Source organism: Anastrepha obliqua, chromosome 1 (genome assembly GCF_027943255.1).
Source record: "Anastrepha obliqua isolate idAnaObli1 chromosome 1, idAnaObli1_1.0, whole genome shotgun sequence".
Classification (NCBI taxonomy): Eukaryota; Metazoa; Arthropoda; class Insecta; order Diptera; family Tephritidae; genus Anastrepha; species Anastrepha obliqua.
The window spans coordinates 158,016,564-158,038,460 of NC_072892.1; the positions used below are offsets into that span (position 1 = coordinate 158,016,564).

Consider the following 21,897-nt stretch of genomic DNA (forward strand, 5'->3'; position numbering starts at 1 on the left):
TTGCAATTGTCCAGCCTTAGCTAAAATCAGAGCAGGTTGTCTAGGTAAACACTTTTTCAATTCTCTTACAGAACTATCTGGCGCGGGGATTGGACCAATCCTGCACTTCATAAGAGCCTCAAAATGGTTTCATGAAAGTAAATAAACAAGGTTCCCGTGTCGCACAACGGACCTGTGAGGTCTAAGTCAGTTGGTCATACGGACCGACTACCACCATAACCTAACCTAACCTGTAACAACAAAAAAAAAAAAAAAATTTAAAAAACTGAGGAGGGGTGTTGTTTTCTAAATAATATAAAAAGTGTTTTCCAAAAACTCTTAACGCGAAAAAAAGTTGCGGCAAAAAATTTTCTAAATTTTTCCAAAAATGCTTACGAAAACAAAGAATAAATCCAAAAATAGGTTTTCCAAAAATTTTTAACACAGAAAACATGTTTTCCAAAGAAATTGTGCCAAAAATTTAAAAAAAAAAAAAAACATCTGATCTTTTCCAAAAATAAAAAAAAACAAGAAAAACTGAGGGGTTTGTTTTTTAATGACAAAAAAGCGTTTTCCAAAAATTGTTAAGAAAAAAATAAGAAAAACTTATGTGTTTTTTTTAAATTACATAAAATGTGTTTTCCAAAAATTTTAAGGAAGTATATTTTACTATAAAAAAAATTAAAAAAAAACTTCGAAATTTCTCCAAAACTTTTTTCCAAAAAAAAAAAAAACAGTAAAAAAAGGGTTTTCCAAAAATTGCTTTTGCAGCAACAAAATAATCAAAAGTTAAAAGTTCGATAAGTGCGAAAAGCTTAGAGGCAAACACGCACTTAGGCGATTTTAGCGCATTAAAAAGGGTGAAAAGCAACCGGCCTGCTGCGCGTTAGCACAGCTGTCACCTTTATAACGGTGCAACAGCTGTCGTCTGTGGCTGCCAACACCCACCTCATTGAGTGTGTGTGTGTGTGTGTGTGTGTTACTACTGCTTATGAACTGTCAAAAGCGTTTGCGTGACATGCGCACTACCTTCCTTTGCGCTGTGAATGTTTTATTGATTTTAGCGACAGCGAAAAACACACCTGCAGATTTTCACTTTGATATCAAACCGCAGTGAAAATAAAAGTATAAGCACTAACTCTTATCGGTAGTTAATTTTGCTTTTGAAAGAGTGAAACATATTTTCAACGAAAGTTAACAGAAGCGCTCGTAGTTTGTTTAAAAATGTGTAAAATGTTGAATTTTGTAAATTTTATAATATGCATCGCCACATTTAGTCAGACGATGGAGCCTTGTTTGGCTATAAAACGTGGTCCCCATCATCCACGCAGTGAACAATCGAAAACACGTAAAGTGGACCAGCATTTGACGCACGAGGAGCAGTGAGTTGTTAGCTAAATAAAATACGCATTCCATTATTCTACAAGCCACCTACTTTACTTGCAGTCGCATTGATGACGATCTCAAGGATATGGGCATAAATGTGAATTTGGAGGACATGTCCGATGAGGAAAAGAATTTTTACTATTTTAAGGTGGGTATTTGGAGCAGGTGATAGAATGTTTCAATATTAATAATCGTCTAAGTCGAAAATTGACTTACAAAATGGCAATTGTACCTCGCCCTTATTTTAGTAAATAACATAGGACCGATGCCATGTCGAGCGATCCAAGGATTTTGGAAATTGTAGTGAATTTTTTGCAAAATTTGTTCATTTGTTGGCTTGACTACAATAGGAATTTAACTGAAATGATTTATACAAAAACTGAATACTTTTTTGAGTTTTACAACGTGGAACATTTTGCTAAGAAGTGTTGTAATGCGAATCTTTGGTTCGAAGCTGTTTATTTTTTATTTTTTAGAGTAAATATCCGTACTTCCTTAAAAATTTGTTGTAACATTTATTTGGAAAAATTGAGTGTTTTTACTTTAATTTTCGTTGGGGAAAACAAACTCTTTTTCTGTCGGGAAATGTGAATAAAAATGTTTTTTAAAATTGAATTTTTTTTGAAATTTTTTTAGAGCAAAATATACCTCTTAAAAAATTTTTTAGCGCAATTTTTTTTGTGATAAAAATTTTTGGAGAACACTTCTTGCCATTTAAAAAACACACAACTTCTCAGGATTTTTTCTTATTTTTTTGCCATTTAAAAACAAATATCCCTTCTCGGTTAGTTTCTTATTTTTGTCTAAAGTTTAATTTTTTTAGGGTACTTCATAAAAGTCTTTTTGGAAGAATTTAGTACTTTTTTGCTTAACTTTTTTAGGGTAAAATATACTTCTTAAAAAATTAACAAACTTTCTGGCACATTTTTTGTAGGAAACATTTTTGGAAAGCCCTTTTTGTAACTTAACTGCTTCTAAAATTATTTTTTGGAAAAATTGAGCGATTTTTTCTAAAGGTTTTTAGGCTAAAATATACTTCCTAAATTAAAAAAGAGCGTGTAGTTTAGTACACATAACAGAAGTGAAACTTTCAAGGCAGACAAAGAAAGAGGGAGAGACCCGTGAGAGACCCGTGAGAGAGAGAGAGAGAGAGAGAGAGAGAGAGAGAGAGAGAGAGAGAGAGAGAGAGAGAGAGAGAGAGAGAGAGAGAGAGAGAGAGAAAGAATATATATCTAAATTAATTCACAACATTTGCAGAGAATACAAATATACAAAATTTACAAAAAAAAAATCTGTTTATTTTATATTTACGTCGTCATTCACAAAATTTTACAACATTTTTAGAAAATATAATAGTACTTATTTAATATATGAAATATTCTATTTAATTACTATTAACATTGTTAACTAAAATATGATATAAAATGTGATTTTTTAGCTATTATCTTTTTAAACAGTTGGTTTAAACAGCTGACGCACGTTTCGTGTTTTGTTTCACTGCCAAACATCTTCAGTTTGGTCTATAATTTAATCATGAATCGTCTTACAAACGAACAACGCTTGCAAATCATTGAATTTTATTATAAAAATGCGTGTTCTGTTAAGAAAGTTTAAGATCCACTTTTTTATCGAAAAATTGTGTTCAGCGACGAAGCTCATTTTTGGATCAATGGGTACGTAAATAAGCAGAATTGTCGATTTTGGAGTGAAGTTCAGTCAGAAGAATTGCAAGATCTACCAATGTATCCAGAAAAGGTCACAGTTTGGTGCCTTTTATGGGCTGGAGGTATCATTGGACCGTACTTCTTCAAAGATGCTGCGAATCGTAACGTAACTGTGAATGGTGAGCGCTACCGTGAAATGATATCCAACTTTTTTTTGCCCAAAATGCAAGAGCTTGACTTGCATGACATGTGGCGTGTGTGTGTTCAGCAAGACGGTGCCACATACCACACAGCACGCGGAACAATGGACTTGTTGAGAGGCGAGTTCGGTGAACATTTTATTTCACGTTCGGGACCTGTCAATTGACCACCCAGATCGTGCGATATAACGCCTTTAGATTATTTTTTGTGGGGCTATGTTAAAGCTCATGTCTACTCAGACAAGCCTGCTTTAATTAACGCATTGGAAGACAACATTAAAGCATTTATATGTGAGATACCGGCCGAAACATTGGAAAGAGTATGCCAAAATTGGACTAAGCGGATGGACCATTTGAAACGCAGTCGCGGTCAACATTTGCATGAAATAATCTTCAAACATTGAATTATATGGACTGTACTATCGATTTAAATAAACATTTCATGAATTTTTCTGAATTTTACATGTGTTTTTTAAAAAATTTTCCTATAGCTCTTAAAAAATCACTTTTCATACATATGTCTTTGATTTTACATTATCGATATTACGAGAAAAAATTGCATCTATTTTAGTTCCGGATTTAGTAGTGGGTTCATTTATATTATTAATTACATATATGTAGACCAAATGTGTGGTCTATTTTTTGGTTCGGTGATATGTAAATAGCCGCTAGAATAATGACTTGTCCATTTGGTGTTTGTCACTCTGCAATACAAATATCGCCAACTGTTGATGAATTTAATTCAGATTGCATGGCAGTCATTTCTATGTCTACAGTATCATATTGATTATGGTATATTGCCACTCCTCCCGCTCGAGCGTTCGGCCGTTTAAATTTGATAACGCAGTTGAAGTTGGGTATGCTGACATCTTCGTCATCACGCAGCCACGTTTCTGATAGCATTACTATATTGGATTCGCGTACAACAGCATCAATTCGATACTATAGTAATACGGCGTTAGTGCTGTATGTTATATCTTTTTTCTCTCTCGCGGAACGAAAATGCCCAAAACGTTGCATGGCCTTTACTCTCCATTCTCGCTTGTCCATCGACGCCTAAGAAGTTTCACTTCAAAAAACTTTGGCACAATTCGTTTGGGGGGAATTTTTTTTCGTTAGCAATTTTGGAAAACTCGTTTTTGTCATTAAAAAAAACACCCCTCCTCCGATTTTTTCTTATTGTTTTTTGTTAAAAATTTTTGGAAAATTTGATTGAAAAAATAAAATTAGTTAATTAAAAAAAAAAACGTTCTCAAATTTTTTTCGTTTTTTTTGTTAGAAATGTTTGAATAACCAGGTTTTTGTCATTTAAAAAAAGCATCCCTCCTCATTTTTTTTTGTTAAAATTTTTTGAAAAAATTGAGAACTTTGTTTTTAATTCTTTTAGGCTAAAATATACTTCCTAAAAAAAGTTTGGCATAATTCGTTTGGGGAAAATTTTTTTTGGTTACAAAATTTTGGAATACATTTTATGTCATCAAAACCAAAAAAACACATTCGCAGATTTTTTTTTCGTATTAAAAATACCTGGAAAAACTTTTTTTTAAATATTTTTGAAAAAAAAAGTTAAGAATAAGTGCAAAATACTATTTTAGCGGAGCGCTAGCAATTTTTTTTTTTTTGAATTTTTTGTGTATTCTGGACTAATTTGGTTCTACTCTTCAAGTATCGCATTGTTCAGATCAGGTTTGTTACGAATATCATACTTTCTTATATTTGTCCTCGATGATCTTCAAATTGGATGAATGAGTTTAAACAACGTGGATACATTTATATATTAACCATTTTTGTTTTATTGATAACTTGTGCTTAGGGCCGTTATCCCGATGAAAGTCATCTTCAAATTTTCTTGCAGAGGTTTAAAAGAAAAATATTTGTTAATTTTTTTCGATAACGGCCCAATTTTCAATTCCATTTGATGACATGCGTGGACAAATCATGACATTGCCTTCGCTATGTTTTATAAAACCTCGCAAATTTTGTGGTTTGAGCACCGTATAAAAGGGCTGCCATCTGGTCCGAGTATTTTATTTGTACCTCATCTCCAAAAAGTACGGTCCTCCGAAATCATGGGGCTGTATTTAAATGGTTACGCGCAAACTGCAATCTCTTACTTCTACTTCCATTCCTTGCACTTACCAAAGGTTTATTACGGGCTATTCTGTCATATGAATTGGTTTCCCTCAGTAGTTTTCGAACAGTTTCAGGATGGCAAGTCTTATCTAAATCCTTTTTGGTCATTCCAGTTAACTCGCTTTTTAGTTCGCTGTTCGAGTCCATTAAAAAAATATATACTATATTAACTACCTACACTATTTTTATTCTACTTTTAGATCCATGACAGCGACAATAACAATGCACTTGATGGGCTCGAGATGCTGCAAGCGGCCATACATCAGGACGAGCATTTCAAAAAGGTCGATCGCGACAATTTTCTACACAACGCCAGTGAAGAACTAAATCATATCATTGGTAAATAAAGTGTAGAAAATAAATTTTAAAATTTTAACATTCGAGCAGGTTTTACATATTCCAGAGGTTATTGATGAGTTCCTGCAAATTGCGGATGCTAATAAGGATGGCTTTCTGCACTATGCGGAGTACGTGAAGGCGGTCACAGGGGCACCAGAGGGACAATAGAGCTAAGCGCACACAAGAGGAGGAGACGCGAGAAGAAGGGGTGAATAGCAAAATAGGAGTATTAGATAGTCGTGGCAGATAAATATAGATTAAAGTTAGGAAAATTAGCTCAACATTTAAAGAAAAAGTAACCCTCAAGTGTTTTGCCAAAGGAAAGAACAAACAAAAAAATCGCAATAAACAACAAATACATGCATGCATACATACATACGTGCACGCTAATAAGCATGTATGAGTAAATTAAATTATACATAACTTTTTTCGAACACCTTTTGCATAAATTATGGTATGTATGTATGTATGTATGTATCACCGAGGCGTTTTTTAGGTGCATATGCAGATGTGTGTGTGAATTTGATTACTTTTATTGTAATGACGACGCAAAGCAACTTATTAAGACTGTAAATACATAACTACCAAGCGATACATTTTTTTTTAAACGCTAGCATAATTAATACAAATAGTGAGATTGATAAATACAAATAATTGCTCTTTTACTAATTAACTATCGAACTACAATACAATAATAAAATAATTTTTAAATTAAATTGTGTGCGGATTTTATGTTGTTGTGATTGTTGTGCAATTTCGCGTCATTGCTGTTGAAGTTTTCTCATAGCAGAATATCGCACTTCGATGATCTGTTGCAGGGCAAACCGCGATAACCATCGTAAGCGGCCTTCTCCAGCAGACCTATTAGATCATTGTAGCGGGGGTTGTTGAAGGCGTTGCTGGAAATTGAATTACATTTATAAATTAGGTTCATAATACTTCGATTTGGCAAATTTTTTTGAATTTTTTTGGAAAATGGGAACACATTAAAACAAATATTTAAAAACAATATTAGGGCAGTTCACAGTTAAGTGCAAATAACCGGGCGTGAGCATAAGTGCAAAATTAAAATAAATGGAAATTAAACACCATAAAGGAAGATTTATGATGTTTTTGAGTAAATAATTTTTTTTATTTTTTTAATATATTTTAACTGTTTTAAGTAAAGTTAAGCAAAATAATTTTTAATTAATAATTTTTCAAAGTTAAAGTTCAGTTAAATAATTTTTATTTTTTTTTATATACAATATTTTTAAATTTATAAGTAAAAGTTAATTTAAATATTTTTTTATTTTTTTAATTTATAATTTGGAGTTCAGTTAAATACTTTTTTTCATTTATAATTTAAAGTTGAGTTAAAAATTTTTTTATTTTTTTTAATTTATAATTTTTTTAATTTATGTTTTAAAGTTAATTTTTTTTGTGTTTATAATTTGAAGGTAAGGCATACAATTTAAAATTTTTTATTTCCTTTTAAACTATAAATTGTTTTCAAGTTAAAATTAACCTAAATAATTTTTAAGTTTTTGTTTTTGAATTTATAAGTTTTTTAAGTTAAAGATGAGTTGAATAATTTTTAATTTTGTATTTCCTTTTAATTTATAATTTTTTTAAGTTGAGGTGAAGTAAATGTTTTTTTTTAGTTTGTAAGTTTTTAAAATTTTTAGTTTATAGTTTTAATTTTTTATATATTTTTTTAAATCTTTTACATTATAATTTAAAAACAAATATAATTTAGAGTTAAGTTAAATAAGTCTTTATTTTTGTATGTATAATTTAATTTTTAATTTAATTTTAATTTTTGTTTTTATTCATAACTTTTCTAAGTTAAAGGTAAGTTGAATAAATTTTTATTTTCTTTTAATTTAAAATTTTTTTTAAGTTAAAGTTAAGTTAAATAATTTTTATTTCTTTTGATCTATAATTTTCAAATTCATAGTTTAGAGTTAAGTTAAATAACTTTTTATTTTTTTTAATATTTTTTTATAGTATTCTTTATTTATACTTTAAAGGTAAGTTATTTAAATAAATTAAAATTTTTTTCTATTCATAATTTTTTTAAGTTAAAGATAAGTTTAATAATTTTTAATTTTGTATATCCCTTAAGTTATACTTTTTTAACAAAATATAAATTAAAGTTAAGTTAAATAATTTTTTATTTATTTTTTTATTTATAACTTAATTTTATTTTTAATTTGAATTTGTTCAATTTTTTTTATCAACATTTTTTTTATTCTTAATTTTTCTAAGTTAAAAGTGAGTTGAATATTTTTTTATTTTCTTTTGATCTATTTTTGTTTAAGTTAAAGGGAAGTTAGCAATTTTTGATATTAATTTTTTGTTTAAATTATAATTTTTTGAAGGTAAGTAAATAATTAAAAATTTAAAACTTTTTTAATTTATAAATTTTTGAGTTAGAGATATTATATTTTCTTATAATTTAAAGTTAAGTTAAATAATTTTAATTTTTTGTTTTTGTTTTTATTTTTTTTTCAGTTGAAGGGTAAGTTAAGTAATACTTAGTTTTTTTTTTGTTATTTAATTTATAATATAAGGTAAGTTAGGTAATTTTAATTTTCTTCATTTTCTTTAATTTATAATTTTTTTAAGTTCAGGTTAAGTTCAATAAAATTAATTGTTTTAAATTTGATTTGCACTTTTTCAAGTTAAATTTAAGTTAAGTAATTTTAAATTTTTAAATTTTTTCACTTTATAATGTTTTTAAGTTTAAGATATGTTGAATAATTTTGAAGTTGTTGAATAATTTTTAATTTTTAGGTGAACATTTTTTATAACTTTTTTTTTAATAATTGTTTTAAACTCGAAGATAAGTTAAATAATTATAAACTCTTTAATATTTTTCACTTATAAGTTTTTTAAGTTGAAGTGAAGCTATTATTATTTTTTACTTTTTTATTAATTTATTTTTTTAAAGTTAAAATTAAGCTAAATTCTATCATTTTTGTTTTTTAATTATAGTTTTTGTAACTTAAAGTTAAGCAAAATAATTTTTAGTTTCGTATTTTTTTAAATTAATAATTTATTTAAGATAAAGCTAAGTTAAATAGGTTTTTTAAGGTAAGTTAAGTGCAAATCACCAAACAGACAAGCAATGGAGAACGCAAACGTCAAAATAAAGATTTCCATCACTCAAAATCATATTTTGTTATTTAGTAAAAAAAATATTTAACAACAAAATTGATAATAAATTTTGCACCACCTTGTATATCCACCCCCGTCACATTGATAGCACATGAATTTTTTCATTACGGTTGAATATTTTCCTTTTGCTTTCTGAATGTTCCTTATTTTTTCCTTTACATGAAAGTATTATTATTTCACAAAACGAATATGAATAAAATTTTATAAAAAAAAAATATCTATTACACGGAGAAAATACGCAAGATCGCCAAGGAAAAATTTTTAGAAAAAATAAAGCGATTGTTTCAGCAACCGCAAACTTGCTTTTTAAAAATTAAAAATGATGGCTAAAATATTGTAATTTCTCAAAATGTTTTTTTTTTTTTCATTTAGTATAAAATATATAATATTTAAAAACGAAATTGATGATTAATTTTCCGCCAAATTGTATATACGACCCGCCACAAAATAATGGCACATGAACATTTTCACCGGTGATGACTATTTTCCGTTTGTTTTTTGAAACTTCATTATTGTTGTGTGAAGCTATGGTTCATTTTCTAACAAAATCTATATTAATGCAATTTAAAAATTTCAACGAACTAAAAAATTACAATATAAAAATTGGAAAAAATAAATGTAGGGCATTTATTGCATGGAGAAACATCGCCAAAGAAAAAAAAAATTTAAATTTAATGAGATTTTCAGAAACCTAAAACTTGTACTTTTTTATACCAAAATTCAATTCAGCTCTAAAAAATTGCATACCATAATTTCTTCAAAAATTCTAATTAAAAATCGTGGAATTGTTATGGAAGATTTGTATAAAACATGAAAGTTGCATTAATTTCGTTTTTGTTGTATACTGAGCTATTAATTAAAACAAAAGTTATAAAGTTCTCTCTAACTTACCCCTCGTACTTTTCGATGCCCTCAATTAGTGCTTTTGCTGCCTTAGCATATTCGTAGGCCACATTAGGGCTGGCACAAGCCGCCGCATACAGGCAATCGTCCAATCCTATGCCTTGCGCAGCTAAGAAACCAGTGATGAGGTAATCTTCGCCGTCACTCAGGCCGAAGTTGATATCCTCTAAAATAAAACAAAGTAAAAAGTTCAAAGTAATAAATAATAATAAAAAATATAAACAAAGTAATAAATAATAATAAAACAAGTAATAAATGTGCCTGGAATTTAATTCTGTTTTGCTTTATTTAAACATTCCCGGTACTTTCTGCTCATAGGGTTTATATAATTTTTATTTGTTTTGCATTATTTTTCCTATTACTTTACTAATGAATTGCATCTCAAATAATATAAGCAAATTTTTGAAAAATTTTACTTCAAATTTTCAAAACTTTAAAAATACTGAATTTCAATTAAAATAATATTTTTTTTCACCTTCTGCACTCCGCGCATGTCCATAACCATATCCATAGCCATTCCAATGTCCAGCGCCCAACATGCCGGCAGCAAATATTAATATTTTTAACAAAATGATTATCAGCAGATTCGTAAGATTCAGACTGAGTACCTGCAAGAAATAAAATTAAAGTTTGAATCAGATGTGACCTTTGGAACTAATGTGATATACATTCTGTCAAAAAAGTAGTGGGACGTGAAGAATAAAACTAATTAACATATTCGTTTTTTGCATTCAAATCCGTCCGAGCTATATGACGCGACTTTGGTGGCTTTTCGATGATATTCGCTGAGTTGTTGGTTATAAATTCGTTCACACAGAAAGTATTGTGAAATTATGCGCTGTCGTAGTGCAAATTGCATAAATTAATGTCACAAAAGTGACTATTTTCGGAGAATTTGCTCTTAAGCGCCAGATAACGTTCAGGTAATATTTTTTATTTACCATTCGACAATTATTTTTTTTTAATTTTTATAATCTTTTTTACGTCTTCTTTAAATTATCAATTCTGATACTTTTCTTGGCGAAGTGTTTATATGTAGCAAAAAACGTGCTTAAAAAATCACAAGTAGAAGGCGAAGAAAATATTTTTCCGTCCAGCAGCCTCGCGTGTTAAGAGTAATACCAATCTGTTGGGAGTTTTATACAGGGTCCGGCACTCGAAGTGTAACCAATTAAAAAGATCTTACATTTAAATTGGAAAACAACTTTTACTCAATTCAAAGTAAAAAAGGTGTGAAAATAATACAAAACTAAGAATCAAATTACTTGTGCTCGATATGACCACCGTTTGCCTTGACTATGGCCTTGAGACGGCCCAAAAACGAATCGCAAGCTGCCCGAATGTAACTTGCAGGTATTTTGGTCCACTCGTGGACAAAGGCTTTTTTCAGCGCCTCGAGACTGATGAATCTTTTAGTTCGGACCTCCCTCTCCAAAATGACTCAAAGAGAATAATCCATCGGATTCGTATCTGGTGAATTTGAGAGCCATTGTGTGGACGTTATGAAGTTCGAAATGTTGTTTTTTAGCCATTTTTGGTTCACTTGAGCTTTGTGAGACGGTGTCGAGACCTGTTCAAACGTCCATTTTTCTGCCGACGGCTTCAAAGAAACTTCCAGAATACTTTCCCGATAATATTTCGCATTTATCTTGACGTCAGGCTCGATGAAAATGATTGGAGCGCGCCCATCCGCGGCTACAGCGGACCTGTTTCGGGTACTGCCTCCTGGTGGCCAATCGATGACTCAAATTTTCGTACGAATGGTCGGTCAAATAAACCCTATCGTTTTGGGAGTTTACGAATTGCTCAATTTGAAAAATTTTCTCGTCAGAAAATACAATGTTCGGAAATTGACTGCTTTCGGCTTTGTAAGGCTTAACGTTGAGATAATTTTTCAGTATGCGGCAGATGCTACGGTCAGATATTTTCAGTCCTTTCGCCATCTGAGTGCCACTTCGTCGGGATTTCGCTTAAGTCGCTTCTTCACTTTTTGAACCATTTCACGTAACGTTGCAGTCTTTTAATGACCACCTCCATTACGTTCCGCGATGCTACCAGTATCATCCCGTGCATCAGCTGCGCGAGAGGGGCTGAAGTTGGTTACACTTCGAGTGTCGGATCCTGTAAGAGTCTACTTAAATTTAATAGGAAAGACTTAAGAATATTAGTAGGAGTCCTATCTAGGCATTGCCTTATAGCGGGTATATGACTCAGTGTAGAAGAAGTTTCAATTTATTCGGTTTCGCTTTTCTAGACAGCATCGTGGATGCTGCATATATAAAATCAGGTAGGCTTACTAGATTTATAAAGGCCACAGAATGGTTTAAAGCGGACCAAGTGGAGTAAGGATTTTTGTTTTCTTTTTTGTTGGTGGTGAGGTTGGGTTAAAAATGCCTTCGCACCATGTAGTAACCGCCGCCACTACGTGTGTGGTGATTCCACTAAAAATATTCCTCCTCTTCTCGTGGATTTTTCCCTCCCCCCCGGGACTACTTCCGCAATGCTTCGAGGTGGAGAGCCAAGACGGCGTCCTAAGATGAACACCCTGCGTCCAGGGTCGCCTGTTGTGAGAAACCTATGCTCAGTGCTTTTCAGCATAATTTTCCGTTCCATGCTTCATTTTTCGGATAATATCCCCACGAAATTTGCGACGGCATTCCATTTTTCTTCGTCTATCATCATTTTCTCGATAATTTGGAGTTAGGATGGGATAGTTTTGGTGGTATCACAAGCGACATCTTTTTATTTATTTTTTTATTATGGATTATTTTTTATTATTATCGATTGTATAATTGGCGTTGACACTCTTTTTGGGTGTTTGGCTGAGCTCCTGCTCCCATTTGTGCCGTGCGTCTTGATGTTTTTCAAAAAATGGAAGAACCTATAGTTTTAAGCCGACTCCGAACGGGCGATATTTTTTACGAGAAGGCAGAAATACATTCGGAGGTTTGCCATTGCCTGCCGAGGGGCGATCGCTATTAAGAAAAACTTTTTCTTCGTAATTATTGATTATTTTGTATTATTATCGATTTTTTTATTGTTATCGACTAACTTTTAATTATTATCAATTCTTTTTTAATTATTATCGATTATTTTTTATTATTTTCGATTCTTTTTTAATTATTATCGATATTTTTTATTATGATCGATTATTGTTGTTATTATTGATTGTTTTCTATTATTATCTATACTGTTTTATGATCGGTTTTTATCAGTTATTGATTCCTATTCTATCGCTTTATAGTTTATATTGACGACTAATTTTTTATTATCGATTATTAATCGATAAACATAGTTCCAATACCTTAAAATATATTTATCTTTTATTACAATAAGGCGCTTCTAAGCCTAACAAAGCCTGAAAGCCCTAAATTTTGTGGGTATGTGCCGGACATTGTCCGTTAGGTATCCACGCGGTGAAACTTGGTAGTGCCTGGAGTCATTTCTGCAGCAGCTGTCTGCTGGATGAGATGGAATCATCTGTGAATTTCATTAGTAGCAATTTTCGACAGGGATTAACAAAATAAGACAAGACAAAAATGAATCGACGAACTAAGACCATTATACGGTGTGCAAGCACCATCCTTTAGCATTGTAAAAACCTGGTACTCATATATTGAATTTTCTCGTGGTCGCTGATCGCTCGCCAACAGATTCCTGGAAGATTGTCCAAAATCAGTTTTTGTGCCAGGAAATACCGCTGCTGTGCACGAAATGATTAAGGAAGGTCGTCATGTGACATGTGCCGTGAGATTGAGGAATCCTTGGGTTACAATTATAATGACGAGCATCAATAAAATTTATCTTCTGGTAAAAAAGTTCTGTTCTTCCTGGATCCCACACAATTTAAAAAACGCGACTGGGCAGGTGGTCTCAAAGGAATGTAAAATTGTGTGGATAATAATATGGAAAACAATAAAACCAGTTTGAGCCACCAATGACACATTTTTCCCCTTTTAAGCCAGAAATATAAATAGCAACCCTCGTATATAGATGCATGTATGTACGAGTGCATCAAAGTAAGTTTAACTCAGCGATCGTTTTCACTTGGAAATTTTCCACTTCATTAAATATCCGCACATACTTGACTATTGCCTGTCGATCGATTGATCAGCTCCTTGGCAACTTGCGTCACCACATGTCCCGCCGGACTAGCGATCATATCCTGAGCCGCTTGCAGCCAACCTGAGGGCCGTTCGATCACTTCACTCAAACTATTATTCCGATCCACTTCGTAAGCGAAAACTGCACAACGAATCTGCGGTAGCGCAACAAACGCGGACAACACAAGGAAACGCCAATTTTGCAACAACATCGCAGCAAAGGAGTTCGCAATTTCAAATCAAAAAATAACTAAAATCCGGCTCACGTATGTGCCGCACAGTAGTGAAACGTGACTAAATTTAGACGACATCGCACGCTTGGTTTTATGTATTTTCAAGAGCAGAATCAAAGAAGCGCGAAGTGCAGTTGAAGTTTCCGCATTTGGCGGCATGGCGTCGCAGCGCAAATGCAGCGTTAAATGCATTGAAATATTTGCGCAGGTGCCAAACGCGTGGCTTGGAGTACCTGCGTATGCGCACCGATAATTTGTGCTGATTTTTCAGGCATCGTTGCGCACGAAAGTGAATTTTCTAGCAAAAAAAACAAAAATAAAAATCCATAAGAAAACATTAAAGGCAAAGGAAAGCAATTGAAATGAGAGCGAAAATATGCAGTGAGGCAAATGACTGCATGAAGGAATGAGTGAATGTTTATGCTAGGACAGCGCATACATTGGAGACCAAATGCTTGAATGCGTCGGGTAGTTATGGTGTGGCAGTGTAAATACATAAATGCCAAAAATTGTATTTGTAAATGTTATCAGCCCAGTCGGCGACATTTGTTTACGGGTACTTTGATTTGTTTGCCAAGCGTCAGCGCAGTGTGAAATGCAACAGGTAAATACGCGTGTGAAAAATTATGCCTATCAATGCAATGTAACATAGATGCTTACATATGTACATGTGCAGATTTATGATTTTAGACACTATTAGTATAGGTTATGTTGTATAGTTAAAAAAAAGGAACATTTTTGCTTGAAAAACCAAATTGCAAATTTTAAGTGATTGCTAAAGAAGAGTTCATGACATCACTTAACGAATTATAGCAATCATTTTTGAAAATACTGAAATTGGCAAAATTATGTATTATCGGGCAATTTCATTTGATGTCAATAATCTGTAATATACTTTTCTTGTTTTTCATATACGAATATAGCATAAATAAATTTGCTTACGGTAATTTTCATTATTTCAAATTGAAATTTAATTCGTTTTAATACAAATAATTTACTTTTATGATATATAAAAAGAACTGGAAAAATGGAAATTGCGATGCATTTAATTCTGCGATTAAGTTGTTGTTGATGTTATTATTTTTGTAACAGCATAAGCATTCCACATTAATGTTTGAGCAATGCAGTTCGTATTTTTGAATGCATATATAGTTCAATAATGGAAAATTTGATCTTGCACCCTCTGACTGTCACCGGCAACTTTGCATTTTTAAGGGGACAGGTACCTGTAAACGGCCATATTTCCCCTGATTTTCATGAAAATTATTTAAAATGAAGAAGTCAATATATTTTTTTCAAAATTGACATACAGTTTATTTATACATTAAAATAATATTGTATAAGAAATTTTTTTTGTTTTAATCATTTAAAATGGCGATATACACTCCATTCTTCCAGCAAGGTCGCAGCGGGACTTCTCAATCGGTGGGCATTGTAGCATCGGCGTCAGTAACCTGAATACAAAAAAATAAAAATGTTTTTGTTTTTAATGTCATAATTTCTATATGAATTGAAAACAAATGGAAAAAAGGTTTGCTGAATAAAATGCTAAAAAAAAAAAAAAATTAATTTTGGGGCGAATTTTCCTACTATTTTTGCTTCGAAAAAATTTCGAAAACTTATAAATTCACATAGAAAGTAATATCATAAAAAAGATGTGTGCAAAATTTCAGGGAGATCGGTCAATAACTTTTCGAGTTATCCTGTATGCCAATTCGAAAAATATAGTTTTGAGAAAAACGCGTCTAAAGTCGGCAACGTACTTATACCTCTCCCAGTGCTCGAACGCAAAGAATAGAGTCGTCACGGTTGACCATCTATAATATAGGAAATTCTTAAATTTACGTTCTAGAAATTGTTTGGCATATTTTTAAAGAATTATATTAACATTTTATGAAAAAAAGTTTTTTTTTTCGAAATTTTACAGGTACCTTAATGGAGTAAAGTTGTATATAATATAATACAGGGTCTGGCACTCGAAGTGTGCCAACTTAGTTTTAGCTAAATGACAGTCCAGAGTATAGTTTACAAGCGCGCGGAAGCATTTTGCCAGAGTAAACGCAAAAAAAGAAAACCGGTAATGGATTTCAAACGTAATAGTGTAATGGCATTATATTAGGCTGGAAAATCACAACCAGCGATTGTTCGTGAGCTCGAGCGCCTTAAAGTAAATAAAGTTTTTCTTCATCGCACCATTACTCGTTACAATGATACTGGAACTCTCGCGAAACGTCATGGAAGTGGTCATCAAAAGACTGCAACGTCACGTGAAATGTTTCAAAAAGTGAAGAAGCGACTTGAGCGAAATTCCCGACGAAGTGCCACTCAAATGGCGAAAGGACTGAAAATATCTGATCGTAGCATCTGCCGCATACTGAAAAATGATCTCCAAGTCAAGTCTTACGAGATACAAAAGGCGCATTACCTCACACAAAAGCAGCAACAAGTCAGACTTGAGAGAGCGAAGAAGTTGCTTCGCTTGGCCGAAAACGGTCGATTTCCAAACATTGTGTTTTCTGACGAGAAAATTTTTCAAATTGAGCAATTCGTAAACTCCCAAAACGATAGGGTTTCTTTGACCGATCGTTCATACGAGAATTTGAGTCATCGATTGGCCACCAGGAGACAGCACCCGCCACAGGTAATGGTTTGGGCCACTGTAAGCGCAGATGGGCGCTCTCCAATCGTTTTCATTGGGCCTGTCGTCAAGGTAAATGCGAAATATTATCAAGAAAGTATTCTGGAGGTGTCAATGTGATCACCATTTAAGAGGAACGGGCGGTTGCTTACAGATCGAATTTTCATGGCTTTCGTTTTCTCGAGATTAATTTTTAGCCCCGCGTTCAATGTGGTTGAGGACAGATGGTCAATTTTGTTCTACATATCGGTGTGTTTGACGGAGAGAAGGCATATATCATCAGTGTAGGCAAGGCCTTCGAGATGTTCATAGAAGTTCCAATAAATACCTCTTCTTTTCTCCTCAATACATCTTTTTAGTATATCATCAATAACCAATTAAAAATAAAAAAAGAGACAGCAGGCAGCCTTGCCGTACGCCAGCACTATCAAAAGCTGTACTGTAATCTACAAAGGTTACTTGGAGGGTTGTCTGCTACTATTGTACTCGCTCCATAATGAGATGTATGGAGTTAATTTGATCTACACAGGAACGCTTGTTTCTGAAACCTGCTTGCTGTTTTCTCAGGGAGATGTCTATAATGGTTTTAATGCGATTTAACAGCACGCTGAGCAGGATTTTAGACGCTACTGACAACAGCATAATTTCTCTGTAGTTTTTGCAGAGCGATAGGCCACCTTTCTTCGGCAGGACGACTAATATACCTTGTAACCCGTCATCGGGGAGCTCTTCTTCCTCCCAGATTGCAGATGATGAAGTAGGCTGAAGAAGATTTGCAGACTGTTCTTAAACATCTTAGCTGGTAGACGGTAACAGCCAGCAGCTTTATTGTTTTTGAGGGCTTTCATTGCAGCGATTATCTCCTGTTTGGCTGGTGGGAAGGAGGATATTTTCGCTGACGAGGAGGCGAAAATTAATTGTTGAAATGTGATGATAGAGAGTTAACGATAGTCGTCAAAAATTGATTGATGAATTGTGGGTAGTTTTCGAGAGTGTAGATAATCGAGTGAATTCAATTTTATACAGCAATCGAACACTTTTATTAAAAAATATTTTCAAATAAAATATCAAATATTTTGAGCCTTAATAAAAAACTACATTTCAGATTTCGCTGCCATGATGGTAGAGGTTGAACAAAAAGTTTGTATAAAAAACGATAAAAAAACATCGATTCGATTTGAAAAACGAAATGCAACATAAATTTATTTTCTAATATCGCTCCGCCCTTGAGAGACAAAGGCAACTATCCAGATGTATTTCTGCCATGAAAAAGCTCTACATACAAAAACCATCTGCTTTTGGAATCGGAATAAAACTGTAGGTCTCTGCATTTTATTAAAATGGCCAATCTTTAAGAACAACGCATAGTGAAATTCGTAATATTTTTGGTGGAAATTATCGTCCGAACAGGTTGATAACGCAAAGGTTGGTGAAAAATGTTCAAGAATTCTGTGCTCTGATGCTCTGAGTCTGTCGAGGATAGAAAAAGGACTGGCAGACCAAAAACTGGACGTTCTGTTGAGAGCATCGGCATCGATATCTCCACGTTCTCAATAATTAGGCGTCCGTAATTCATCCAACTCATCCTGAGACATGCTCATGGTCGGCATTGAAATGATGGTATTTCTTACATATACAAGTTGAAGTCCAAAATAAACAAGACTGAGCTAAAACATAAACGAAAGGCGCTTTGTTCTTATAACTTCGAGTTTATTTATTCAAAATAGTCTTCTCTAGCATCAATGCATTGTTTTACGCGATCTAAAAACTTTTCGAAAGAGTGTTTCAGGCCATTGACCGGAATCCGGAATGTTCTTCAAGACGTCGGACAAGCCTTTTGGATGGTCTCTACGGACGCACAACGTTTCCTTTCCATGGCCAAATGCAATTTTCGGAATAGATGGAAGTCACAGGGAGCCATATCAGGTAAAAACGGTAAGTGATTGATGGTTAAAATGCGATTTCTAGTCAAAAAATCAGTCACAAGAATGGATCGATGAGATGGTGCATTATCATGCAATAACCGCCAGCTTTCTCCTTCGCGCTATTCAGAGCGAATTCAACGAGCGCGATGCAACAAACGCTTCAAAACGCCAAGATAGAGACTTGCATTGACGGTTTGTCCCGTTGGCACGAACTTCTTGTGGACAATTCCCTTGGAATCGTAAAAACAAATGAGCATCGACTTGATTTTTGATTTCTCCGAATGCGATTTTCTGGGTGGTGGCTCGTCTGGGGCCTTCTATTCGGCATTTGGATGCTTAGTTTTAGGTTTATGGTGGAAACACCACGCTTCATGACCTGTTACAATATTGTAGAAGAAGTTCTCGTCTTTTCTCGCCTCTTTAATGAGGTCTTTCGAATGTTGAATTCTGAGCAATTTTTGGGCTTCAGTTACCTTGTACGGAACGAAACGTGCACATACCTTTCGTAAACCCAAATGATCAGTTAAAACGCGATAAACCGAAGTTTTGGAGATATTCAACTCTGATTTCATGAATTTCAACGATGATTTTTGTTAATTTTTGATAAATCTACGAAAAATTTCGATGGAGTTTTCGGTGATTACTGATTTTGGGCGGCCCGTATGTTCATTGTCATTTACATTTGAATGTCTTGAAACATGTAAACCACTCATGAGCTCTGGCACGAGGTAGACAATCATCGCACAAACTTTTTTCATCAATTCAAAGTTTTTGGTAAAAGATTTGCCGATTTAAAAAAAAAAATTTGATATTAGTTCTTTGTTCGAAACTCATTTTTGTATCGATGACGCAAACTTACTGAGACTTTAGACGCAATAAATTGGTTTCCACAGAACCGAATGTCAACAAGCATTTACCGGAAGTCAGCTAGGCATGTAACTTCCAAACTCATTAAAAATATGGCGCCATCAAAAACATTTTTATGACGCTAGTCTTGATTATTTACGACTTCAGAGCGACGTCTGCCTTTTTTAGTCCTGTTGTGTTTTGCTGTCGCCATGAAGCGAAGGTCGCATTCTTATGCTTTCAGCTACCTTTTGGGCACGAGCTACCTTTGGTGCATTCTTAGTGGCGTGAGTTACGGCCGCTACCGCAACCTCAGCGACTGCAACGGCACCAACTCGACAACCACCAGAAAAGCCACCAAGAGCAAGAAGCTAGCCGGTTATCAACACCGGAAATGCGGAAGTAGCAATAATTGGTTAAAATTAAGATTATGCGAGGTGAATGCTTGTCTAAATGAAATTTGTAATAATATAGCTTGTAATAATATAGCTTATTAATCATTTATTGTAATAATATTTCTATAGAACTTAAGTTATATGAAATAAACGACGTATTAAGCAAATTTATTATTTGAATACTTAATAATAAGCATGAAATGTATAAATAGTAGTGAATAACAAAATAATAAACACTCATTGTATTGCTGTTGAAGAAGAAAGTTCGTTGTTTTTTTAATTAAGTTAGTGGACGATACCATAAATCGTGCGGTGTGTCTTTAGAGTAATGCGGTTGCTTATAAATTGACGTTGCGCGCGCTGCAGCCATCAATCATTATTTTCTTCAAGCAGTACTTACTTCCCGTCAACCAAAGAAAACAGCATTTAATTTTTTTTTTTCATTTTAAAAATGTAATATTTTTATTTATCAACTCATTATTGTATCCATTATATCTCATATGCTCATAATCAATCATCATATTTAATAATTGCAATAATCATATTCATAGTTGTATATTGTTTTTGTTTTTTGTTTTTTTGTGTTTTCTATATTTTTTGTCATTTGTATTTGTATTTTTAATATGTGTTAAGTTTACATGTAATTGTATAATATTTATTTATGAAATCACATACAACACATACATATTTAATAGTACATAATAGTATATAATAATATTTTTATAAATACTTTTTTTATTTGATTTTGTGTTTGTTTGTTTTTGTTTTCAATATTTGCTATAAGACCAACTGCTTGGGCATTTCGAAATATCGCGTGAGATGAGGAGTGTGAGTGTGAGAGTGGCCAGGTGATGCGATCGATACTCGGCTACATTTTTCACCGTTCAATTTGGCTCTCGTGATGTAAAACCTACAATACACATCCAATGTATATATGCATGTGTGTGTGTATGCATGTACGATTATGTGTGATGCTTTGTGATATATGTATGTATGCGTCGGTGTATTAGGATTCTTGTGATATACAAATGCGCGTTTATATGTGTGTCTATGCTTGTATGTATGTTTGTATCCTTCTGTGAGTGATTATTTGTTGATAAATGCAGCTCATACGAGAGTAACTTGTTTTTAATTCTCTTTCACAATTACTTGTTTTTTTGTTTTTGTAATATTTTTACGTTATGCGTGCGTACATTTATTGTTGTATTTGTTTAGTGCGTTTTTGCCACATTTGCCTATTAATTTTTTATATTTTAACTACATTACTTATTTATTGTTAATGTTGTTTTTGTTTGCTTTGTAAATAAGTTTAATTGTGCTAATAACTTTGCTTGCAATGCTTCTTCAATATTTTTATGCATATGTAGGTATGTAGGTATGTATGTATATGTTTGTGATAATGATGTGTTGCATGATAATGCTTCGTTTCCTAAGATACTGAGAAGGTATACGAGTACATGAGTATTATGGGTGAGTACATACATATGTAAATATATATGTATATGTATATGTATATACATATATGCACTATATATTTGTTGTTGGTATGCTAGTGTGTACTACATACATATATGTATACGAATAATATTTTTTCTTTTTTTTCTGGAATTTTTCAGCGACTGAATAGCGTGCAAACATATTTGAAAATTGCAAGCTTTTGCTGTTTTTTTGTATTATGATTGATTATTTAAATTTAAATATTAATAATTTTTGCATAAATTTTACCATTGAAAACATGACACATTTAGGGGAAAAAGTGAGGCTTTAGGAAGGAATAAAACATTTAATTAGTGTAAAGTGGCTTAATTTAATTTTTATATTTTCGCTTTGTTATGTTTTTTTTTTTTTGGTTTTTTTGTTTTTGGAAATTTAAGTTAATGGTTTAACTTGCAACAACACAATTCACTTTTTGTATGATTCTCATTTTGTATTTTTACTTATACGTACATAAATACATAAAATTTTCATCCTAAGTGTATCATATTTTGGGT

General features: G+C 32.6%; 2 protein-coding genes across 4 annotated transcripts; one reads left to right on the plus strand and one right to left on the minus strand.

Annotated features, from left to right (window-relative positions):
* Positions 1–819: 819 nt before the first annotated feature.
* On the plus strand, positions 820–5,909 carry LOC129253308 (multiple coagulation factor deficiency protein 2 homolog). 3 transcript variants are annotated; one of them, XM_054891616.1, is made up of 5 exons: positions 820–941; positions 1,044–1,361; positions 1,426–1,513; positions 5,563–5,701; positions 5,766–5,909. In XM_054891616.1, exons 2-5 carry the CDS (start codon positions 1,204–1,206, stop codon positions 5,867–5,869), a joined length of 489 nt encoding a protein of 162 aa, XP_054747591.1. In that variant the 5' UTR covers positions 820–941; positions 1,044–1,203; the 3' UTR covers positions 5,870–5,909. The 3 variants fall into 3 exon arrangements, with proteins under 3 accessions (XP_054747591.1, XP_054747590.1, XP_054747592.1); XM_054891615.1 differs by lacking the exon at positions 820–941 and having other exon boundaries at positions 957–1,361; XM_054891617.1 differs by lacking the exon at positions 820–941 and having other exon boundaries at positions 957–1,361; positions 5,750–5,858.
* A 573-nt stretch (positions 5,910–6,482) lies between these two features.
* LOC129241642 (uncharacterized) lies at positions 6,483–14,081 on the minus strand. The gene is made up of 4 exons (XM_054878083.1): positions 13,851–14,081; positions 10,242–10,374; positions 9,755–9,932; positions 6,483–6,600 (listed from the first exon to the last, which is right to left on the minus strand). The coding sequence occupies exons 1-4, from the start codon at positions 14,079–14,081 to the stop codon at positions 6,483–6,485; spliced, it is 660 nt and encodes a 219-aa protein (XP_054734058.1).
* Between the last annotated feature and the right edge of the window lie 7,816 nt (positions 14,082–21,897).